The sequence below is a fragment of the Oncorhynchus mykiss genome, chromosome 12, assembly GCF_057628025.1.
Source record: "Oncorhynchus mykiss isolate SJ-2025 chromosome 12, ASM5762802v1, whole genome shotgun sequence".
NCBI classification, from domain to species: Eukaryota; Metazoa; Chordata; class Actinopteri; order Salmoniformes; family Salmonidae; genus Oncorhynchus; species Oncorhynchus mykiss.
The window spans coordinates 71,417,640-71,438,826 of NC_143033.1; the positions used below are offsets into that span (position 1 = coordinate 71,417,640).

The 21,187-nt window shown below is 43.1% G+C and overlaps 2 protein-coding genes across 2 annotated transcripts; both read left to right on the top strand.

The window, feature by feature from the left end:
• Positions 1–13,513: 13,513 nt before the first annotated feature.
• Positions 13,514–16,145, top strand: LOC110538947 (keratin, type I cytoskeletal 19-like). The gene is made up of 7 exons (XM_021625915.3): positions 13,514–13,768; positions 14,092–14,220; positions 14,787–14,869; positions 15,078–15,234; positions 15,408–15,569; positions 15,664–15,789; positions 15,921–16,145. The coding sequence occupies exons 1-7, from the start codon at positions 13,514–13,516 to the stop codon at positions 16,143–16,145; spliced, it is 1,137 nt and encodes a 378-aa protein (XP_021481590.3).
• Positions 16,146–16,185: 40 nt separating this feature from the next.
• On the top strand, positions 16,186–20,732 carry LOC110538109 (uncharacterized). Its single transcript, XM_021624707.3, has 2 exons — positions 16,186–19,717; positions 19,926–20,732. The coding sequence occupies exon 1, from the start codon at positions 16,276–16,278 to the stop codon at positions 19,699–19,701; it is 3,426 nt and encodes a 1,141-aa protein (XP_021480382.2). The 5' UTR covers positions 16,186–16,275; the 3' UTR covers positions 19,702–19,717; positions 19,926–20,732.
• Positions 20,733–21,187: the final 455 nt, after the last annotated feature.

A 21,187-nucleotide genomic window follows, 5' to 3' on the forward strand; every position in this document is an offset into this window, starting at 1 on the left:
TTTTAATCAGTGTAAAAATTCCCTGTCTTAGGCCAGTTAGGATCACTTTATTTTAAGAATGTGAAATGTCAGAAAAATAGTAGAGAGAATGATTTATTTCAGCTTTTCTTTATTTCATCACTTTCTCAGTGGGTCAGAAGTTTACATACACTCAATTAGTATTTGGTAGCATTGCCTTTAAATTGTTTAACTTGGGTCAAACGTTTCAGGTAGCCTTCCACAAGCTTCCCACAATAAGTTGGGTGAATTTTGGCCCATTCCTCTTGACAGAGCTGGTGTAACTGAGTCAGGTTTGTAGGCCTTCTTGCTCGCACACACTTTTTCAGTTCTGCACACAAATTTTGAGGTCAGTGCTTTGTGATGGCCACTCCAATACCTTTTGCCACAACTTTGGAAGTATGCTTGGGGTCATTGTTCATTTGGAAGACGCATTTGCGACCAAGCTTTAACTTCCTGACTGATGTCTTGTGATGTTGCTTCAATATAGCCGCATAATTTTCCAGCCTCATGATGCCATCTATTTTGTGAAGTGCACCAGTCCCTCCTGCAGCAAAGCACCCCCACAACATGATGCTGCCACCCCCCGTGCTTCACGGTTGGGATGGTGTTTTTCGGCTTGCAAGCTTCCCCCTTTTTCCTCCAAACATAACAATGGTCATTATGGCCAAACAGTTCTATTTTTATTTCATTAGACCAGAGGACATTTCTCCAAAAAGTACGATCTTTGTCCCCATGTGCAGTTGCAAACTAGCCTTAAAGTTTAAGGCTATCTTTCAAACTAATGTATTATTCAACCTTAAAATGAGTAACACATCCATGGACACATTGAGGTTACTGTAACTGTAAATGTCTTATTAATATGTAGTCATATAAAGTGTGCATGTTCAAGAGAGCATGCATAGGTTGTCGCAGGTCTGTGGAGATCTTCACATTTGTTGTAATAATCTGCACAGAATCTAGAATGGCATTAATGACTTGCAACATGTACCTTAAATGTAATCCAAGTCATTTGGTTCTGCTGTGAGTTGAAGCACAGTGATGACACAATCTGTTTGTCACATAAACAAAATGTCTGACATTGTATTCCCATTTGAACTTTGCTGTGCTTTTAAATGGTTGAATGCACAGTGATAGCCATTTGGGTGACAACTAAACCAAAAATCAGACATTGTTTTTCCATTTGAATTTGGTTGTGCTTTTAGATGTTTGAAAGCATAGTAACAACATTTTGGAAATTCAACTTTTGTCTGTTTTTTCGAGTGGGTGATTATAGGTTGTAATCTCATTGATCAACGTCTCAACTAAATATTAGCCAATTATCCACGTTGAAATGATGTGATGTGCCCAGTGGGTAGTTTATGCTAGAAATGGACATCCTGACATGTTGCAACTACTAGGCTAAGGACAGAGTCAGGGTACTTTGCATCCTACTCCAACTTAGGTACAGATTGTTACACCAGATAATGTGATTTAACCAAAGATTTTTGGTATCCATTACTGGGAGTTACAGGAAAGGTAATGTTTGGTGTAGCACAGAGACTTTTTTGGACAAACCTTAGCTTGGTGATAGTGTTTGTGTCCTCAATTCATGGAAACAGGAGTCTTATAAAAAGTCTGTATAGAGTTGCAGGGGGTCTGTTTGAATGTAGAAAATATGCTCTGTTTATCAGGTTTGAAGGTAAGACCCAGATGCAGACTGGAAACAGGAGACAAAGGGCTGTGAGAAATGGGTTTTACTCTAGGCACATGAAAGGTGGGATGTACACTAGCGTTCAAAAGATTGGGGTCAAATAGAAATGTCCTTGTTTTTGAAAGAAAAGCTAGTTTTTGTCCATCAAAATAACATCAAATTGATCGGAAATACAGTATAGAAATTGTTAATGTTGTAAATACTATTGTAGCTGGAAATGGCTGCTTTGTAATGGAATATCTACAAAGGGGTAAAGAGGCACATTATCAGCAACCATCACTCCTGTGTTCCAATTGCACATTGTGTTAGTTAATCCAAGTTTATCATTTTAAAAGGCTAATTGATCATTAGAAAACACTTTTGCAATTATGTACCACAGCTGGTAACCGTGGTTCTGATTTAAAGAAGCAATAAAACTGGCCTTCTTTAAACTAGTTGAGTATCTGGAGCATCAGCATTTGTGGCTTCGATTACAGGCTCAAAATGGCCAGAAACAAAGATCTTTTGCTGTCTACTACTCCCTTCACAGAACAGCGCAAACTGACTCTAACCAGAATAGAAAGAGGAGTGGGAAGCCCCGGTGCACAACTGGGCAAGAGGACAAGTACATTAGAGTATCTAGTTTGAGAAACAGACGACTCACAAATCCTCAACTGGCAGCTTCATTAAATAGTACCCGCAAAACACCAGTCTCAACGTTAACAGTGAAGAGGTGACTCCGGGATACTGACCCGGGATTCGGCTAGGAACGCTGTGCCTCCTGGACCTGTTTCCCTATACCCCAGCTGAGTGCCGCTGCCAGGCACGAGGTGGGAAGGATGGTCTCTGGCTCATTATAGCCCCACGGTAATAGCCGTGGGGCTATAATGCAGAGACAGTGCATCCGGCTTGACATTCTTGGATCCAGGCCAATATGAGAGGGAGAAGTTGAACCGTGTGAACAGCAGGGCCCAGCTAGCTTGCCTGGAGTTGAAGCATTTGGCAGTGCGGAGATACTCCCGATTTTTGTGGTCGGTCCATACGATGAACGGATGTTCCGCCCCTTCCAGCCAGTGCCTCCATTCCTCCAACGCCAACTTCACTGCGAGAACTGACAATTTCCCACATTGTCGCTTGTCTCCGTGGCGTTGAGGCGATGGGAGAAGAAGGCACAGGGATGTAGCTTCAGGTCCAGGGTAGAACGCTGGGACAGGACCGCCCCCACTCCTACATCCGACGCATTGGCCTCCACCACGAACTGACAGGAAAGGTGCAGGACTGTCACCCATCGATTCAGATGGTCAAAGTGATGGGGGAATCGAGATCCGTAGGTAACTCCTGAGCAGCAAGCACGTCCTTGACCTCCTCTGAGACGCCGTGCAGGAACATATCGAACAGTGCTTCCTGGTTCCAAGCACTCTCCGCTGCCACTGTTCCTGGTTCCAAGCACTCTCCGCTGCCAACGTGTGGAAATCCACAGCGTAGTCAGCCACACTGCAGGAGTCTTGCCGAAGGTGCAGCTTCTCTCCCGGAGAACGGGGCATAAAAAACCTTATTCACTTCTCCCACGAACCCCTCCAGACTAACGCATATGACCGGCTGCTGTTCCCATACAGCTGTAGCCCAGGTGAGAGCCCTCCCGGACAGCAGTGTATCTTGGAGCGATCTGAGGGGAAGGAGGAGGGCTGAAGCTCGAAAATGAGGGCACACTGAGCTAGAAACGCCCTGCATAGGCCAGCATCCCGGAGTGGCCTCTTCACTGTTGACGTTGAGACTGGTGTTTTGCGGGTACTATTTAATGAAGCTGCCAGTTGAGGACTTGTGAGACCATATGCCTCCATATTTCCCTCTTCACCACCTACTTTAATCTTACTAATTTGACTAATCTTACTTTAATCTAATTTATCTAATTAATCTTAATCACTTTTGAGACATGCTACTATTTAGCAATTTTTGTCAGTGACAACTTGAAACTACCTATGGAGGTTATAAGTTTAAAATTATTCTGAAGATTATTCCAAAGAATGGCAGCAAAATGAAATCTTTCTCCATACCACTTTTAAATCTAAAAGGAACAACGTCAGTTTCAGTCCTTCTAGTTGAATAGTTATGGTTATCCCTTACTAAGTTAAAATAGTTGCATAAGTATCTGGGGACCATACTGTGGACAATCTTATGTATGAGACACAATTTTATCTGAGCGACTCTCTCCTCCACTTTAATCCATCTAAGGCTTTCAAAGTGGGAATAGTCCAGATGCGTAAATGCTGGAAGTTTAAGAATAATCCTGACTAATTTGTTCTGAGATGCCTGCAATTCGTTTTTTTTTATTATTTTGGGGGCACTATTGTACCAGGAAGAGCATGCATAGTCAAAGTGACACTGAACAGGAGCCCCTGCCAATGTCCCCATTGCATCCTTGTCCAGATATTTGGAGGTTCTAGCAAGGAACCTAATTTTATGATTCACTTTGGTCGATAACATTTTGTGCTATGCTCTCACCCGGTGTAACAATCTTTAGCTAACTCCAATTAGTGGGGATAATGGGCAATGTATTATTTGTCAGCATGATTGAAGTCAGTGAGTCTTCCCTAATGACTATTAGCTTTACAACACTTGTCCTATAGATTTTTGTTGTCTTAAATTATTACTTGAAATAATTATAGCTAAAGCTCTCTGTCCCGGAATGACATGCTCGTAGTGATAAAACGATGTGCTCCTGCTAGCTGGCAACAGGTCAGGAACAAACGAAATACTTTGCATTAGGCCTATATAGCCTAATAGACCTATGACTATGTGGTATAGCAATTTGTAGGCTATAGCCCAGGGGTATTCAAGCTCCTGTTACGGAGTCTAGTTGATAGGTATTCGACCAGCCGGACTGTTCCCCGGACTCCATGTGTAGGAATTTGTACAATGCACAAACAAGGCTATTGAACTTGACATTGGTGTCTGTCTTTATTCCTTTATCCAACATATCATACCGAAACAGCTCCCTCCGTTTTCTCGCGCACTGCGCACGTCGATACAGAAGTAACCACTCTGGCAGCTTTATGAGACTAGTCCAACTGGTGGGCAATCAGCCCCAATTAGTCCTGGTCTGAGAGTCCGTCAATACCTGGCACATCCAGCAGAGGGAGCCACCGCCGCGTGATGTAGACTCCGTCGGTCACCAGTCTCTCCCTGGTGGCTAACCTGGTGTACGCCACACTGCATAGAAATGCAGGAAATTCATTTTAAAACAGCCATAAAAATCAAGCTTTCGGTGTTGTGTATTCATGCATCGCAATAAACTGTAATCTAAATGCATTATGACCTCTAACTTGGCCCAATTCACATTTCCAATTGCCCACCCTGACATACCAAGCTAGAATGGGCCCTGTGTCTCAAACAATAGCCCATGTAGGCTAAATATCCCAAGCAGAGATACAGCAACTTCCAGAGAGAATCAGGCACCTTTAGATTTGTGGTTTGGGTGTCCTCGTCAGAACGGTGTTGCTGTAAGTAAGTGGTCACATACTGTTCTGGGTTCTAAAGCACAAGAGGGGTCTGTAGATTTTTATGAACATCAAGGCAGACACACAGTGCATTTTGTTCTGATTGGCTAAAGTGGTCAAGCCTCAGATGAGCTTCCGTCGTGCACACACACGTAGCCTATAGTTCTTCATCATCTTCGCCACCGCCAGGGGGAAAAAGAACACCATTTACATACTTCTGCACTGCCAAACATATTTATTTGGGTTGTCATTCTAGCGTTTTTCATTGAATTTTTGTAGTAATTAAATATTATTTATTCAGAAATTTATCAGAACAAATTTTCCATAAAAAGTTTGACCAGCTCTGTGCATTGTCAAATTGAATAAAAAGTGAGGGAGCGCCGCTCCTCTTCGCTCCGGCAGCAGTACACACCTGCTGGATAGTACACCATTCGTTATTGCTTTACTATTTAGTACTTGGCAGCATTTGCCTGTCTAGCTAGAGAACATAAAAGTATGTTGAAAACATTTGATAAAATTGACATTGGCAACAAATAAACTTTTGTTTACAATAAATAAACTCACACAATATTTAAAAAACAGCTCTTACTCGCCAGAGACCGACCATCACGAAAACTAAAGCAGATACGATGCCCCAACCCATCTCCTAATAGTTTTTCATGACCTGGTCCCCCAGCTGTTGCCCGGGTGGTAGGAGTTAGCACTCAATTTGCAATTGAATGCTAAATGCCCCGCTCAAGAAAAAGAGTGAGAAAAACAACAACAATGAAATGCATGTGGTGGATACAAATGAACTTCTAATCATTGATTAACAAAAATTTCAACAGCCATTTGCATCAGAGGCTAATGGAACAATGTCCTGCTGCTGTCTTTTTGATCTGTGTGATCATCTTTCTCTTCTGTTGTTTCATTTAGTTATGACATTCACCGCTCCCGGCTGTGTAAAACCCAAAGATTTTAGCCGCTGCTCAGACGTTATTGACATAGGTAAACAAATACCAACTATGATACACCTCCTGGTACAGAGTTTGAGACAGCGTTATCATCAGCTGGGATGACCTCAAGGACCTTTTGTATAGTTCACATAGTCCTGTGGGTAGGATTGATATTGCAGCCAGGCCTAAGCCTAGTGTAAATTCACTGGTGGTATGGCTGCCTGACCCTAAGTGAACTCAACAAGCCGCACCTTTTGAATTGTCCTCAATGTAGCACCTTGTCAGAACAGTAAAAACCACAACATGTTACAACTCAACCTAACCTTTTGGCTGTATTTTGGAAATTAGTGGGACGTGACATTTGATTTGAAAAATCATAGATTAACCTTTCTGCTCGAGGTGGTTATAAACATTTAACGCTGATCCTGTGCATCAACTTGTCTCTCTCTTGCCAGTTGGCTTTCTTTCATACCTTGATGCTTTCTGAACTGAGTAGATTTACATATAATTAAAGCAGAATCTTCATCGCATGTGTGTTCAAACGTTAAAGATTTCCAGATCACTTTGGGAGTGTTAGGTATCTACAGTACTTTATTATGATCCGATTATGCCAGTAGAACAATTAATTGGTAAACACACTAACATGCACAGAAAAGTCAAACTCATCTCTGTTATGAAATCCATCACCTGACTTGACTACATTCTTTATAAAGTTGAACCTGATGGGTGAATACAGATGCTGCTAACTGTAATATTACAACACTATTTCATAGCCAGGTTTTGTTCGCCGCTCACAGGGTAATGTTTATGTGCTGCAGGTAACACTGGCCGCTAGATCAGCCCCATACAGGCACAACTCCTCTTAAACGTCCAATGCTGCCATTTGTATCTCAATATGACATCACTTCTGGGTAGCAGTTTTGCTAGGACTGTCTGGAAGTGATCTGAGTGGGGAGGGGAAAACTGAAAACTAAGTAGCCCTTTCAAAACAACAGGAAATCAGGCCTTGCTGCTAACCTCTCCCTTAAAGGTCATCTTATGACAGTGACAAAAAAAAGGACAGTAAAAACCACAACCCAACATGTCACAACTCTAACCTTTTGGCTGTATTTTGGAAATTAGTGGGATATTTGTCATTTGATGTGAAAAGCCGTAGATGAACCTTTCTGTCCTCTGCATCAACTTGCCTCTCAACGTTAAAGATTGCCAGATTACTTTAGGAGTGTTAGGTATTTACTTTCCTCTGATATCATTATTCCGGTAGCAGAATTCATTGGTAAACATACTGTAACTAACATGCACAGGAAAGGAAAACTCATCTCTGTTAGGAGGCTGCATGAGACGATGGACTCCATCACCTGACTTGACAAGACTTGTCTACTTTCTTTATAAAATTGAACATAATGGGTGAATTTAAAAGCATTCGGATGCTGCTAACGGCAATAATATTACTCAATTTCCTAGCCCTAAACAGTAATAAGACTTGTAATGGAGAGAGAGACAGACAGACAGACCAGGTTTTGTTCCCAAGCTCACATGTTAATGTTATGTCCTGCCGGTGACAGTACTTGGCCGCTAGACCAGCCCCATGCAGGCATAACTCCTCTTAATGTTATTTTGACCTTTCCAAACAACAAGTCTTTCTGCTTACCTGATTTGGCCTCGTTTTAGATTTGGTTCATTAAGAAATGCTAGCAGACATACAGTGCCTTGCGAAAGTATTCGGCCCCCTTGAACTTTGCGACCTTTTGCCACATTTCAGGCTTCAAACATAAAGATATAAAACTGTATTTTTTTGTGAAGAATCAACAACAAGTGGGACACAATCATGAAGTGGAATGACATTTATTGGATATTTCAAACTTTTTTAACAAATCAAAAACTGAAAAATTGGGCGTGCAAAATTATTCAGCCCCTTTACTTTCAGTGCAGCAAACTCTCTCCAGAAGTTCAGTGAGGATCTCTGAATGATCCAATGTTGACCTAAATGACTAATGAGGATAAATACAATCCACCTGTGTGTAATCAAGTCTCCGTATAAATGCACCTGCACTGTGATAGTCTCAGAGGTCCGTTAAAAGCGCAGAGAGCATCATGAAGAACAAGGAACACACCAGGCAGGTCCGAGATACTGTTGTGAAGAAGTTTAAAGCCGGATTTGGATACAAAAAGATTTCCCAAGCTTTAAACATCCCAAGGAGCACTGTGCAAGCGATAATATTGAAATGGAAGGAGTATCAGACCACTGCAAATCTACCAAGACCTGGCCGTCCCTCTAAACTTTCAGCTCATACAAGGAGAAGACTGATCAGAGATGCAGCCAAGAGGCCAATGATCACTCTGGATGAACTGCAGAGATCTACAGCTGAGCTGGGAGACTCTGTCCATAGGACAACAATCAGTCGTATATTGCACAAATCTGGCCTTTATGGAAGAGTGGCAAGAAGAAAGCCATTTCTTAAAGATATCCATAAAAAGTGTTGTTCAAAGTTTGCCACAAGCCACCTGGGAGACACACCAAACATGTGGAAGAAGGTGCTCTGGTCAGATGAAACCAAAATTGAACTTTTTGGCAACAATGCAAAACGTTATGTTTGGCGTAAAAGCAACACAGCTCATCACCCAGAACACACCATCCCCACTGTCAAACATGGTGGTGGCAGCATCATGGTTTGGGCCTGCTTTTCTTCAGCAGGGACAGGGAAGATGGTTAAAATTGATGGGAAGATGGATGGAGCCAAATACAGGACCATTCTGGAAGAAAACCTGATGGAGTCTGCAAAAGACCTGAGACTGGGACGGAGATTTGTCTTCCAACAAGACAATGATCCAAAACATAAAGCAAAATCTACAATGGAATGGTTAAAAAATAAACATATCCAGGTGTTAGAATGGCCAAGTCAAAGTCCAGACCTGAATCCAATCGAGAATCTGTGGAAAGAACTGAAAACTGCTGTTCACAAATGCTCTCTATCCAACCTCACTGAGCTCGAGCTGTTTTGCAAGGAGGAATGGGAAAAAATGTCAGTCTCTCGATGTGCAAAACTGATAGAGACATACCCCAAGCGACTTACAGCTGTAATCGCAGCAAAAGGTGGCGCTACAAAGTATTAACTTAAGGGGGCTGAATAATTTTGCACGCCCAATTTTTCAGTTTTTGATTTGTTAAAAAAGTTTGAAATATCCAATAAATGTCGTTCCACTTCATGATTGTGTCCCACTTGTTGTTGATTCTTCACAAACAAATACAGTTTTATATCTTTATGTTTGAAGCCTGAAATGTGGCAAAAGATCGCAAAGTTCAAGGGGGCCGAATACTTTCGCAAGGCACTGTAACTGAATTCAAACATGAGTTGGTTTCGGGGTGTGGTTTGATGTGGGTGTCTCTTGTGTGTGTTCGCCGACTTAGACTAATTATTCCGGCAATTAGCTTCAACTGGTTTCAACTCGCTGATGTACGGTTTGAGGTTTTTAAGTCTTGAAATTAGGACTTGTTTGGAAACAACACACCCATTGGCACACAATGGTCTTGCAGTTAGCCACTGTTGTTTGTGTCTTGTGACCCCCACTTCTACTCACTCTTTGGTTAGGGCCCTTGACCTATTAGGAACTGTCCTCAACCCATCAATTGGTCCCAAGTCCTGACACACCATTTGGGAAAAACTGGTGTAGAGACAGAATGGCATCCACCGAGTCAGTGGCTTTTATCTTCTTTGTCACTTTTCATATCTTCACATATAAATAATGTCAAGCTGGTCGGAGAACATTTCCCCACAGAATAAACAAGTCATTCATCTTTCTGTGGCAGTGTAAATTACTCTTGGTAGAAAAGCAGAAAGTGATCTTTTGAACTTAAAGATTATATGCTGTTGATAGCTAGAATTGTGTTTGTCAGAAATTACAGGCACTGGTGTACCACACACACCCCAGCAAAACGGGGTTGCCCTCAAGCTTTGGGGGCCCCCAACTCCCCCCCAAATATAACAAAATATTGAAAGTCAGGACAGTCCTTGCCCGGTAAGAAAACATATATATATATATTTTTTTGTTTAAAGAAATTTATTTTGTTGCATTATTTATGCTTCATAAGTACATTTAGGGAATTTTATAATGGAAAGATTTGATTTGGGAATTTTCAAAATACTTTCAATATTATTCATTTTCATGCCGGCTCTTTGCCTATAAATGCCCTTGTCCGAAGTGAAGGATCCCAATTTCAAACTCTCCAAAAAAGTGTTTAAAATTGGCAAAAATGTATATTAACTGAAAAATGATGGTATGTACACTGAACAAAAATATAAACCCAACATGCAACAATTTCAAAGATTTTACTGACTTAGTTTGCAAGGAAATCAGTCAATTGAAATAAATAAATTAGGCCCTAATCTATGGATTTCACATGACTGGGAACACAAATATGCGTATTTTGGTCACAGGAATTGTGCACAGATCCTTGCGACATGCATTATCATGCTGAAACATGAGGTGATGGTGTGGGTGAATTGCATGACATCGGGCTTCAGGATCTCGTCACAGTATCTCTTTGCATTCAAATTGCCATCGATAAAATGCAATTGTATTCATTGTCCGTAGCTTATTCCTGCTCATACCATAACCACACCGTCACCATGGGACATTCTGTTCACAACATTGACATCAGCAAACCGCTCGCCCACACCACGCCATACGTCTGCCACCTGCCCGGTACAATTGAAACCGGGGTTCATCCACAAAGAGCACATTTCTCCAGCGTGCCAGTGGCCATCAAAAGTGAGCATTTGACCACTGAAGTCGATTACGATGCCGAACTGCAGTCAGCTCAAGACCCTGGTGAGGATGACGAGCACGCAGATGAGCTTCCTTGAGATGGTTTCTTCGGTTGTGAAAAACCCGCAGTTTCATCAGCTGTCCGGTTGTGAGGCCGGTTAGATGTACTGCCAAATTCTCTAAAACGTACGTTGGAGGAGGCTTATGGTAGAGAAATGAACAGCTCTGGTCGATATTCTTGCAGTTAGCATGCCAATGGCACGCTCCCTCAAAAAATGAGACATCTGTGGCATTGTGTTGTATCACAAAACTGCACATTTTAAAGTGGCCTTTTCCTGTCAGGGGGGTGGATTATCTTGGCAAAGTAGAAATGCTCATTAAACAGCTCATTATATTTTTTTGTTCAGTATAGTTTCTTGCTATAGCCCTCTGTGACTTTAAATAATATTTCTCAAAACTTAGATTCCTAAAAAATGTGTCCGGAGATTTTGTTTACTCCGTCAGATTTGTCTAAAATCCTAAATGAATCAGGAATGGGCAGGGTCAGCTATACCATAAGGACCCCTTATTCATGTCCTCAGTACATGTAGTGCAACAAGACCACTCATGCTCTGTAAAGTTCTCTACTTTTGATAGATTTAAACAAACAATACTGGAATCATCATGGTCACAACCAGAAACTGTCAACTCCGTCTTCCTTATAGATTAAAATATGCAATATGCATTTTGGTTCAAATAAGTTACATCTAATTAGGTTTTAGAGTCATAAATCATCTGAAGAAAAAACAAATTGTTACTGTGTATACCACTTGAATGAAGAAGAAAAATGCAATTTTTGTCATCTCCATAAAATATAAACTCTGTCAAATTTTTGTCTAACGTCAATTCCGTCAGAGTGCTGAAAGATTTGATAGAATGGTTGTGTTTTTATTGTGGATTTTCAAATGAATGATTTTCTATATTTTACAAATGTAACTCCGTCAGTGGCTTGTCAACTCCTTCACTGATGGCTAACCCCCTTGTTTTTGTCAATATTATGATTATTTTGTTGTAATCACTGCACTGCAACTTATGTTTAAACAATTATTTGTATTATAAGTATTTGCTGTGCTAGACCTAAGGGATAACCAAACGGCATCCCCAGTCGCGTCCTCAGAGTATGCGCAGACCAGCTGGCTGGTGTGTTTACGGACATATTCAATCAATCCTTATCCCAGTCTGCTGTTCCCACATGCTTTAAGAGGGCCACCATTGTCCCTGTTCCCAAGAAAGCTAAGATAACTGAGCTAAACGAATACCACCCTGTAGCACTGACTTCCGTCATCATGAAGTGCTTTGAGAGACTAGTCAAGGACCACATCACCTCCACCCTACCTGACACCCTAGACCCACTCCAATTTGCTTACCGCCCAAATAGGTCAACAGACGACGCAATCACAACCACACTGCACACTGCCCTAACCCATCTGGACAAGAGGAATACCTATGTGAGAATGCTGTTCATCGACTACATCTCAGCATTTAACACCATAGTACCCTCCAAACTCTTCATCAAGCTCGAGACCCTACGTTTTTGGCAGGAATATTTTTGGGGTGACTTTGGGACAGTGTCTTAATATTTTATTAAAGAGCGTAATGTTTTATTCAATTTACCACTTCAAATGTGACTTTTGATGTTGCATTATGTGTATTTCACTTAACAGGTAAATGTATCCTACTGCGAACAGACATCAATTCAATGCCAAAAACGTAGACACATTGCTCAAAGCTTTGTTGTTGAAAGGTTAGGAGCTCCCGAGTGGTCTAAGGCATTGCATCTCAGTGCTTGAGGTGTCACTACAGACACCCTGGTTTGATTCCAGGCTGCATCACACCTGGCCGTGGTTCAATGTAATTTCATTTTTTTTATTATTGCATATTTTTTTTTATTTTTTATTTTTGTACCCCCTTTTACATTGCCACATGACTCGACCTTCGGGAAGCACCAATGTGTCAGTGGAAACACTGTTCACCTGATGACCGAGGTCAGCCTGCAGGTGCCCGGCCCGCCACAAGGAGTCGCTAGAGCGCGATGCGCCAAGAAAAGCCCCCCAGGCCAAACCCTCCCCTAACCTGGAAGATGCTGTACCAATTGTGCACCGCACTATGGGACTATGGGACACGGCCGGTTGTGATACAGCCCGGGATCGAACCCGGGTCTCTATTGACGCCTCTAGCACTGCGATGCAGTGGCTTAGACTGCTGCGCCACTCGGGAGGCCTGCGAATCAACGTAATTTCACTGAAGTGTGTGCCCAATGGGTATTTTTCACTGCAGGAAACTTAATCCAATTTATTGGTCCACTTCCCGAAATAAAACTGGTTTTACAAGGGATTCTGTTTCAGTATTGACCTTTTTGACTGTGATCCTGCCTCCAGAACCATCCAATTTACATTTGAAAGACAGAAGAAAACATAATTCCACCCTAGACATGCCCACAAATGTTTTTTTGTAGATCTGTAGGCCTATAGTGGGCAGGGTTTCATCACACCTACAATTGCTTTCAATAGATACAAATATGTAAGCTCTTTGCAGTTTGCACATTTAACAAAAGCCCTTCATAGCATCACATCAGCTCCCAGGTTGGAGTTGTGTTGACAGTAGTCATGGCAGCATCTGCGCAGGAGATGGCACCCTGGCAGGTGTACCTTGCCAGTGGCGCTAACCGGCTCTCCCATGACCACAGAGAGGGACACTGGAACAGTGTTTGCAGTGGTGCGGGAGGATATGGAACCCGCATCTCAATGGAATATGCATCAAGTGTCCCTGTGAGCGTCACCAATGTCCCAAACTCCCTGTGCGTCAATGAGAGGGAGAATATGCAAGAGCTTAACGATCGCTTCGCCTCCTACCTGGAAAAGGTAAATGAGATACCTTTTCACTTAATATTTGTTTCAAACGGCTCAGCTGAAATAATTTCCTTTAACAAATGGGGGGGGGGGGGGGGGGGGTTCTTTTTTGTGATGCTGGGAGAAAGTTAGCTGTATATTAGTTGAGAAATTAACTGAAATCGAGGGACGATATTCTGGTCAGATACGACGGCCACCCACTGCTTTTAAGTACACTCAGCCTTTTAATTGAAATACACTCGGCCGTCAGTTGCTCTGGTGTGATTCCCCTCTTAGTTGCTAAAACCATGAGAAGCCTACCTAGGATGTGTGTTGTATGAATGTGTGTGGCTCAGGTACACCAACTAGAGGCAGCCAACGCTCAGCTTGAGCTACAGATCAAGGAACATCTGGAGAGAAGCTCCCTTGGTGACCGTAAAGACATGGGTGGACACTTGGGGATGATCGATAACCTTCGGAACCAGGTAGGTCTACATGGGGACCTATCACTGAACACCTTCCCAAGTTCACCTTCTCCTCTTAAGCATCATCTTGTGACCAGACTCATTCTCCTGTTCCTTTGTGACCTGTAACCTCTGATTTAGAAAATACTTGCCAGATATAGAATTCTATCCCATCCTTTCAAACAAACAGTAGTGGGAAGAAGGGAAAGCAAATAAGCGAAGGAAGGAACCCACTGGGCACAAACGTCAATTCAACATCTATTCCACATTGGTTCAATGTAATTTCATTGAAATGACGCCGAAACAACATTGATTCAGCCAGTGTGTGCCCAGTGGGAAGGAAGGTGTAACAGAGTTGTGGGATACAGCCAACATCTCATGGGGAAAACATTTAAAAAGGCTAAGGTCTTGGCACAGTCCTTCTATGTCAGGTTTTGACTTGAGTGCATGTGCTCTTAAAATAAAATGTTAGATTACTAATTTCTTTGGAACAGTTTAACTGCATCACTGACTTGCAATGACAAAGACTGATAGTAAACATGCTAATGAAATATATTAGCTTCTGCCTATCTGTGTTTCTCCTATAGATTTCTGAATGGTACACAACCCATGCCCAACTCAGGCTGCAGGTCGCCAATGCTCAACTGGAAGTCTATGGCTATAAATACAAGTTAGTTTGTTTATAGTGTAAATGTGTGGAACCACTGTGTCCTGTGGGTTCACCAAGAATGATTACGCAAACAATGGCATGAACTTTGGTCACAAGTAAATTGCATTATTTTCCTTGCTCATGTGATCTTTGAAAGGTCACACGTGTATGGGCAAGAATGAAATTCACATACACACACACTCTAAAGTTCATCTTCTGTCTGGTATAGGTGTGAACAGGAGGAGAGGCGTCTCTTGGCAGCGGAGGCAGAGCTGAGCCACCTGCAGAGTATTCAGCATGAGTTCATCGATAGGGAAGGAGATCTGCACATCCAACTGGATGGAAACCTGGAGGAAATGGACCTCCTCACGAGCAACCATGAGGAGGTGGGGTCTTTATACTGTTACTGTTTCAATAACATTTTTTATATTGTATGGTTCCATAGGTTTAGTACCATTACGGCACATACTGTTTGCATTGACTTTCTATTGTCAATGTTGTTTCAGAGCTTTTGGAAACAACAATGACATCCACGTTTGTATTTCCTGTGTCTGTATAGGGAGTGCAGGGAGTGATGGCCCAGATGTCTGGGTTGGTTAACGTGGAGATGGACTGTGCTCACTCAGTGGACCTGAATGAGAGTCTCAGTCGCCTAAGGGAGCAGTGTGGGGCGATGGTCCTGAAGAACAAAACAGAGGCTGAGAGCTGGTTTCGGAGCAAGGTGGGCCACTGTCAACACAAACACTGAGTCCTGAAGATGTTATAGATACAGAATATATGATAAGATATTCTCCACGTTTGTATTGACCCTTCAGGTGGACAGCATGAAGACCCAGGTGACCGTCTGTTCCGATGGGTCCGAGGTTAGGCAGACAGAGATAGATGACCTAAAGAGAAAAATCCAGGACCTAACTCTGGAGTTGCAGCTATTGGAGACCCAGGTAACATACGCCAAAAAAATGTACACAATGAAGTTTGCAGTCTTTTTTTGTTGCACTGAAACTCTGGAGACAGAATCAGAGAATTACAGGTTTAAAATGGCTGCTCTTTCACTTTACTCACTCGCTTACAGAATCTGTCAATGGAGAGGGACAAGATGGAAGTGAACGAGCAATACAGTATTCACCTCAGTCGGCTTCAGCAGCACTTAGACAGCCTGGAGGTGGAGCTGCTGCAGCTATGTACAGCCACAGAGCAGCAGGCTGTCCAGTACCTGATGCTACTGGACATCAAGACCAGGCTGGAGAGGGAGATTGCTGAGTACAGGAGATTGCTGGATGGAGGGGGAGCCAGGTAAGGCCAAGAAAAGGGTTGTCACTAGTGATTATCCAAGAAAAGGGAGCAACGGGTGTTTTGACAGAAGCTAAATTCATGTCCGAGGTCTGACAGATATTTTTGTCTTCAGCAGGAAATCAAGCCCCAACGTCATGGCTAGTGTCACGTCTCACTGTGCAATGAGCAATGGAACTGCCTTCCAACACGTCTTCATGCCAATTCAGAGTTCCTCCATTAGTGTACCAAGAGCAAGTGTACCAATAATTTGTATACCAAGAGCAAGCGTGTCAAGTATTAGTGAGACCTCAAGAGAGACCTCAAGCAATTTAGAAGACGGAGGACAAGTGGTAGGTGCAGCCATTGGGGAGCAGGTTACCCGTGTGCAGAAAGTGTTTCTGTATAATGCCTCCGATAAAACAGTGCAGAGTGTACAAACTTCCAATCAGGTTAGCACTGTAAAAGAAGTCCAAAGCAAGTGTTTAGAAAGTGGGCATCGGGTTGGATATTCAGAGAGCAGCGCTAACACCAGCTCTGCACAACATGGAGCTAGCGCTAACACCAGCTCTGCACAACATGGAGCTAGCACTAACACCAGCTCTGCACAACATGGAGCGAGCGCTAAAACCAGCTCTGCACAACATGGAGCTAGCGCTAACACCAGCTCTGCACAACATGGAGCTAGCGCTAACACCAGCTCTGCACAACATGGAGCTAGCACTAACACTAGCTCTGCACAACATGGAGCTAGCGTTAACACCAGCTCTGCACAACATGGAGCTAGCGCTAACACCAGCTCTGCACAACATGGAGCTAGCGCTAACACCAGCTCTGCACAACATGGAGCTAGCGTTAACACCAGCTCTGCACAACATGGAGCTAGCGCTAACACCAGCTCTGCACAACAAGGAGCTCACATTGTGAGTAGCGTTGAGAATAAAACCACCACTGTCAGTAGAGTCAATGACAGACCACTTGATAATATCAGTGTGATTATCTCAACAGCTCAGATTAGCGAAGATGCATCTCAGATTAAAGACACAGAAGTTGTTCAGATCACTAGTAGTGATGTTGATGTTACCAATGTTAACTGTGGAGGACAGACTGCTAGCAACGTGAATGAAGAAGAGATAAGCATTGCCGATGACACAGTACAAGTTAGCAGTGAGGAGGCCGTAGTGGTGGTTGGTGTCAGGGATGTAAAAAGCACAGGTCAGATAAAATGTAGGGAAACTGAGATCCAGGAGAGAAGTGTGGAAAGTGAGACTAACATTGGCAGTGAAAATCAGATTGTTAGTACTGTGCATGATGCTCGAATGATCTCTGCAGAGGAAGAAAACCAATTCAGAAGTGAGGAGACTCAGATTGACAGCATGGAGGTTAGGAGTCAGATGAATAGCTGTCAAATTGAAACTCAGATCAGTGGAGTTCTGAGTGTTTCGGAAATTGTTGCTCAGATAACCCGTGTAGGAAATGGCAGTCAGATCAGCTGTGTTGAAACTGGAGCACAGCTCTGCTCCTTGGAGATAAACATCACAGAAAATGAGGTTCAGCCAAGCAGTCAGCCAACAGAAGTAAATATCACCCAATCGGAAGACAGATTTGAGATGATAAATGCTGAACATGGAGAGCATGTTATTATAGAGGAAACTATCATTGAGGAGACAAGCTGTATATCCAGAAAGAGTGACACTGTGGAGAGCAGCAGGGTTGAAAGCGTAGGACCGGTTGATAAGCTGGAAGTCACAGCTGTAGTTGGTGATGCAGACGACGAAGGTCAAACAAACTGTGAGGAGAGTAGAGGTCAGATAAACATTGCTCAGGGTGGTGACCTGACGAGCACAATCATAACAACAAGTGTGGTTGAAATGAAGAGTGCTGATGAGGCTGATGACCTGACAAGAAGTGTGGTTGAGATGATCAGCACAGAAATATCAATGGCATCCAGCGCTGAATTTGAGGTTCCAATTGTCCACAGGGAGTACAGAGCTCAAACCCCCTTGATGGAGAGTGAAGGTATGATTAGCAGAGATGTTCAAATGATTGACCATGTCTCTACAGGTGACATAAGCACTGTGGAAACTGTAGTAGTCTCGTTCCCATCCGTGTCTCAGACAACTGACAGCGATAATGCTAGCAGCATGGGATGCGAGGCTAAGGAAACTGTGATCCAGGTGAAGAAAGTGGAAGGTCCAGTTCCAAACAGCAGTGCAGAACATCGGGGTATGATCACCAATGTTGTACAGATTAGCAGCGCTGCAAGTGACAATACGATCAGCAGTGCCACCGGTGAAGTGGTAAAAGTGCCAGCTAGCACAGTGGCAAGTGCAGTGGAGATCATCAGTGATATGAGAAGTGGAAGTATGATAAGTACTGGAGGTATGACTAGTGTAGGCAGTGGTGGTTTGATCAGCAGGACAGAAAGTGGCTATATGATGAATAATGTGGTAAGTGGACAGATGATATCTAGTGCAGGAAGTAGACACATGGTAACTAGTGCAGGAAGTGGACACATGATAACTAGTGCAGGAAGTGGACAGATGATAACTAGTGCAGGAAGTGGACACATGATAACTAGTGCAGGAAGTGGACACATGTTAACTAGTGCAAGTAGTGGAGGAAGTGGAGAATGGTTGGTTTATGGTGGAGGTACAGGCAGACTCAGTGGTCCAGGTAGTGGAGGCAGACTCAGTGGTCCAGGTAGTGGAGGCAGACTCAGTGGTCCAGGTAGTGGAGGCAGACTCAGTGGTCCAGGTAGTGGAGGCAGACTCAGTGGTCCAGGTAGTGGAGGCAGACTCAGTGGTCCAGGTAGTGGAGGCAGACTCAGTGGTCCAGGTAGTGGAGACAGACTCAGTGGTCCAGGTAGTGGAGGCAGACTCAGTGGTCCAGGTAGTGGAGACAGACTCAGTGGTCCAGGTAGTGGAGACAGACTCAGTGGTCCAGGTAATAGTAACGGCAGTGGAGTCTGGACCCATGTGAATTCCGAAAGTGCCTCTCAGTTTAACAGAAACACGAGCAATGAAAGGACTGGTAGACTTAGCAGTGCAGGAAGTGGAGAATGGAAGGTTTATAGTAGAAGTAATGGACAGATCAGTAAGGCAGGAAGTGGGGGAAGAATCAGCAGTGCTGGAAGTGGACACATGATCAGCAGTGCTGGAGGTGGACACATGATCAGCAGTGCTGCAAGTGGAGGTAGACTGAGAAGCAGAAGCACAGGAAGTGGAGGTGGACTAAGTAGTGCAGGTAGTGGACATATGATCAGTAGTGCAGGAAGTAGAGGTAGACTGAGTAGCAGTAGCACAGGAAGTGGAGGTAGTGGACATATGATCAGTAGTGCAGGTACTAGTGGACAGAGAATTAGTAGTACAGAGGGTGGTGTCAGGATCAGCAGTGGGGGTAGTCGAGTGATTACCAGCAGTGGTGGTCCAGCCAGCGGCCCCAGCAGAGTGACCATCAGGAACACAGGAAGCGGAGGCGGTGGAGGCAGAGAGCGGATCAGCGTCTGTAAAATGGCTGCCCTCTCCATATCAGCTGCCGTGAAAGAAAGAGAAAAGGCCCAGGAGGTCCGTCGGGAATCCTAAACAAAACGGGTGTCAGGTGAGAACCCCAGTTTTCAAAGTGGGTTAAACAGAGACACATTTCCAGCTCGACTGTTCTTGTAAAGTCGCATTCAATATAAGATGAATGATTGTGATCGATAAAGCACATTGGTGTTCTTCCCAGTGCATTCTCTCCCTGTCTCAACCTCTCAGTTCACCCTGTCTTTTTCTTTCCTTCGCTCCCTCTCTCACTTTGCATTCCCCAGCCACCAGTCCTCAGGTCCAGCGGTGGGTGAGAACATCAGTGGAAGAAACTGTGGACAACAGTAAAACTGATGACAACAGTGTGCCATTCTGAGTGGACAGAGGAGCAAGGCATAATGACAAAATAGTCACACTACTTATAGTTAATAAATATCTATTACATTGCATTCCATCAAAGGAGCGTTAATACCTTTAAATGACCAGTATCACAATGCACCTTCATGTTAGAAAACATGTTTTCACAGGATCTCTGTCTGCAATAATTCCTGTTACTGTGCCTTTCATCATTGCTGTGAATAAGTAATGCACTGAGTTTTCTGTTTGAACAGTAATCTATAAAGTTCTGAAATATACTCTGACATAGTTATAGGGACGCAGGGGTGATGCAATTTGTTCTACGCCAAACAATTTGATCTTAATGGATTCGGTTTCCTTGTAAAGAGCTTACACTTACATTTATCCAGAAGATGTCAGTATATGCATTTAGGTGATCAGTTGTGGAGCGAGTCAGCTAGTCATCTCATTTGACACATTTACGCAAGTTAGTATAACTTGTAGATTTTATTTTAGTAGTTTGAAGTCAATGTATCAAAGCTTAAATAAAGCTTCTGATGACTTATTACATTATATTGTTTTTAATGATGAAGAACATATTTTACTGTTATTACTTCACACTTATGAATACAATTGTTCTGAAATATTATTCTCATCTTATTTCGTTTTATTGTGATACACATTTGAAATGTATTTGAAAGTGTTCTTATAATAGAGTTACAATAAAGTTTTACTTAATTCAAACATGAAACAAACTAGCTTTGGGTGTGTTCGTAAATTCACTCTGGCTAACTACTCCGATTTCAGAGCACTCTCGTCTGAGTGTAAACATCTGCAAAAAAACATATTTAAATTGTTTCCAGAGGCATAGTTAAATTCACCAACGCTCTAGAAAAAATAAAAACAGCTTAACCAGCTCTGCTACAGTTGAGTGAAATGGTCAGAGTGAAGTGTTCTCTCATTTGTGTCTGGAAGTAGCTAGCAAGCTAGCCAACTTTAGCCAGTTAGCTTGAGTGCTTGACTGCAGTTGTGAGGTCAGAACGCTCTGATCAACTCTACTTTTCCGCCAGAGCGTCCTGTGTGCGCTCTGAACTGCTCCTGAAAATGCTCTCAATTTAGGAACGCCCAGAGCGCACTCTGAGTGAATTTACAAACGCACCCTTAGTTGGCTCATGCTATTTAATTCCAATGACACAGTCTAAACAGCTGA

Excerpts from the sequence above, each read along its gene's own strand:
- LOC110538947 (XM_021625915.3), top strand. The coding sequence starts at position 13,514 with ATGGCAGCATCTGCGCAGGAGATGGCACCCTGGCAGGTGTACCTTGCC. Across the intron at positions 15,570-15,663 it reads AGAGCTGGTTTCGGAGCAAG|GTGGACAGCATGAAGACCCA; the intron begins GTGGGCCACTGT and ends TTGACCCTTCAG. Across the intron at positions 15,790-15,920 it reads TGCAGCTATTGGAGACCCAG|AATCTGTCAATGGAGAGGGA; the intron begins GTAACATACGCC and ends ACTCGCTTACAG.
- LOC110538109 (XM_021624707.3), top strand. The coding sequence starts at position 16,276 with ATGGCTAGTGTCACGTCTCACTGTGCAATGAGCAATGGAACTGCCTTC.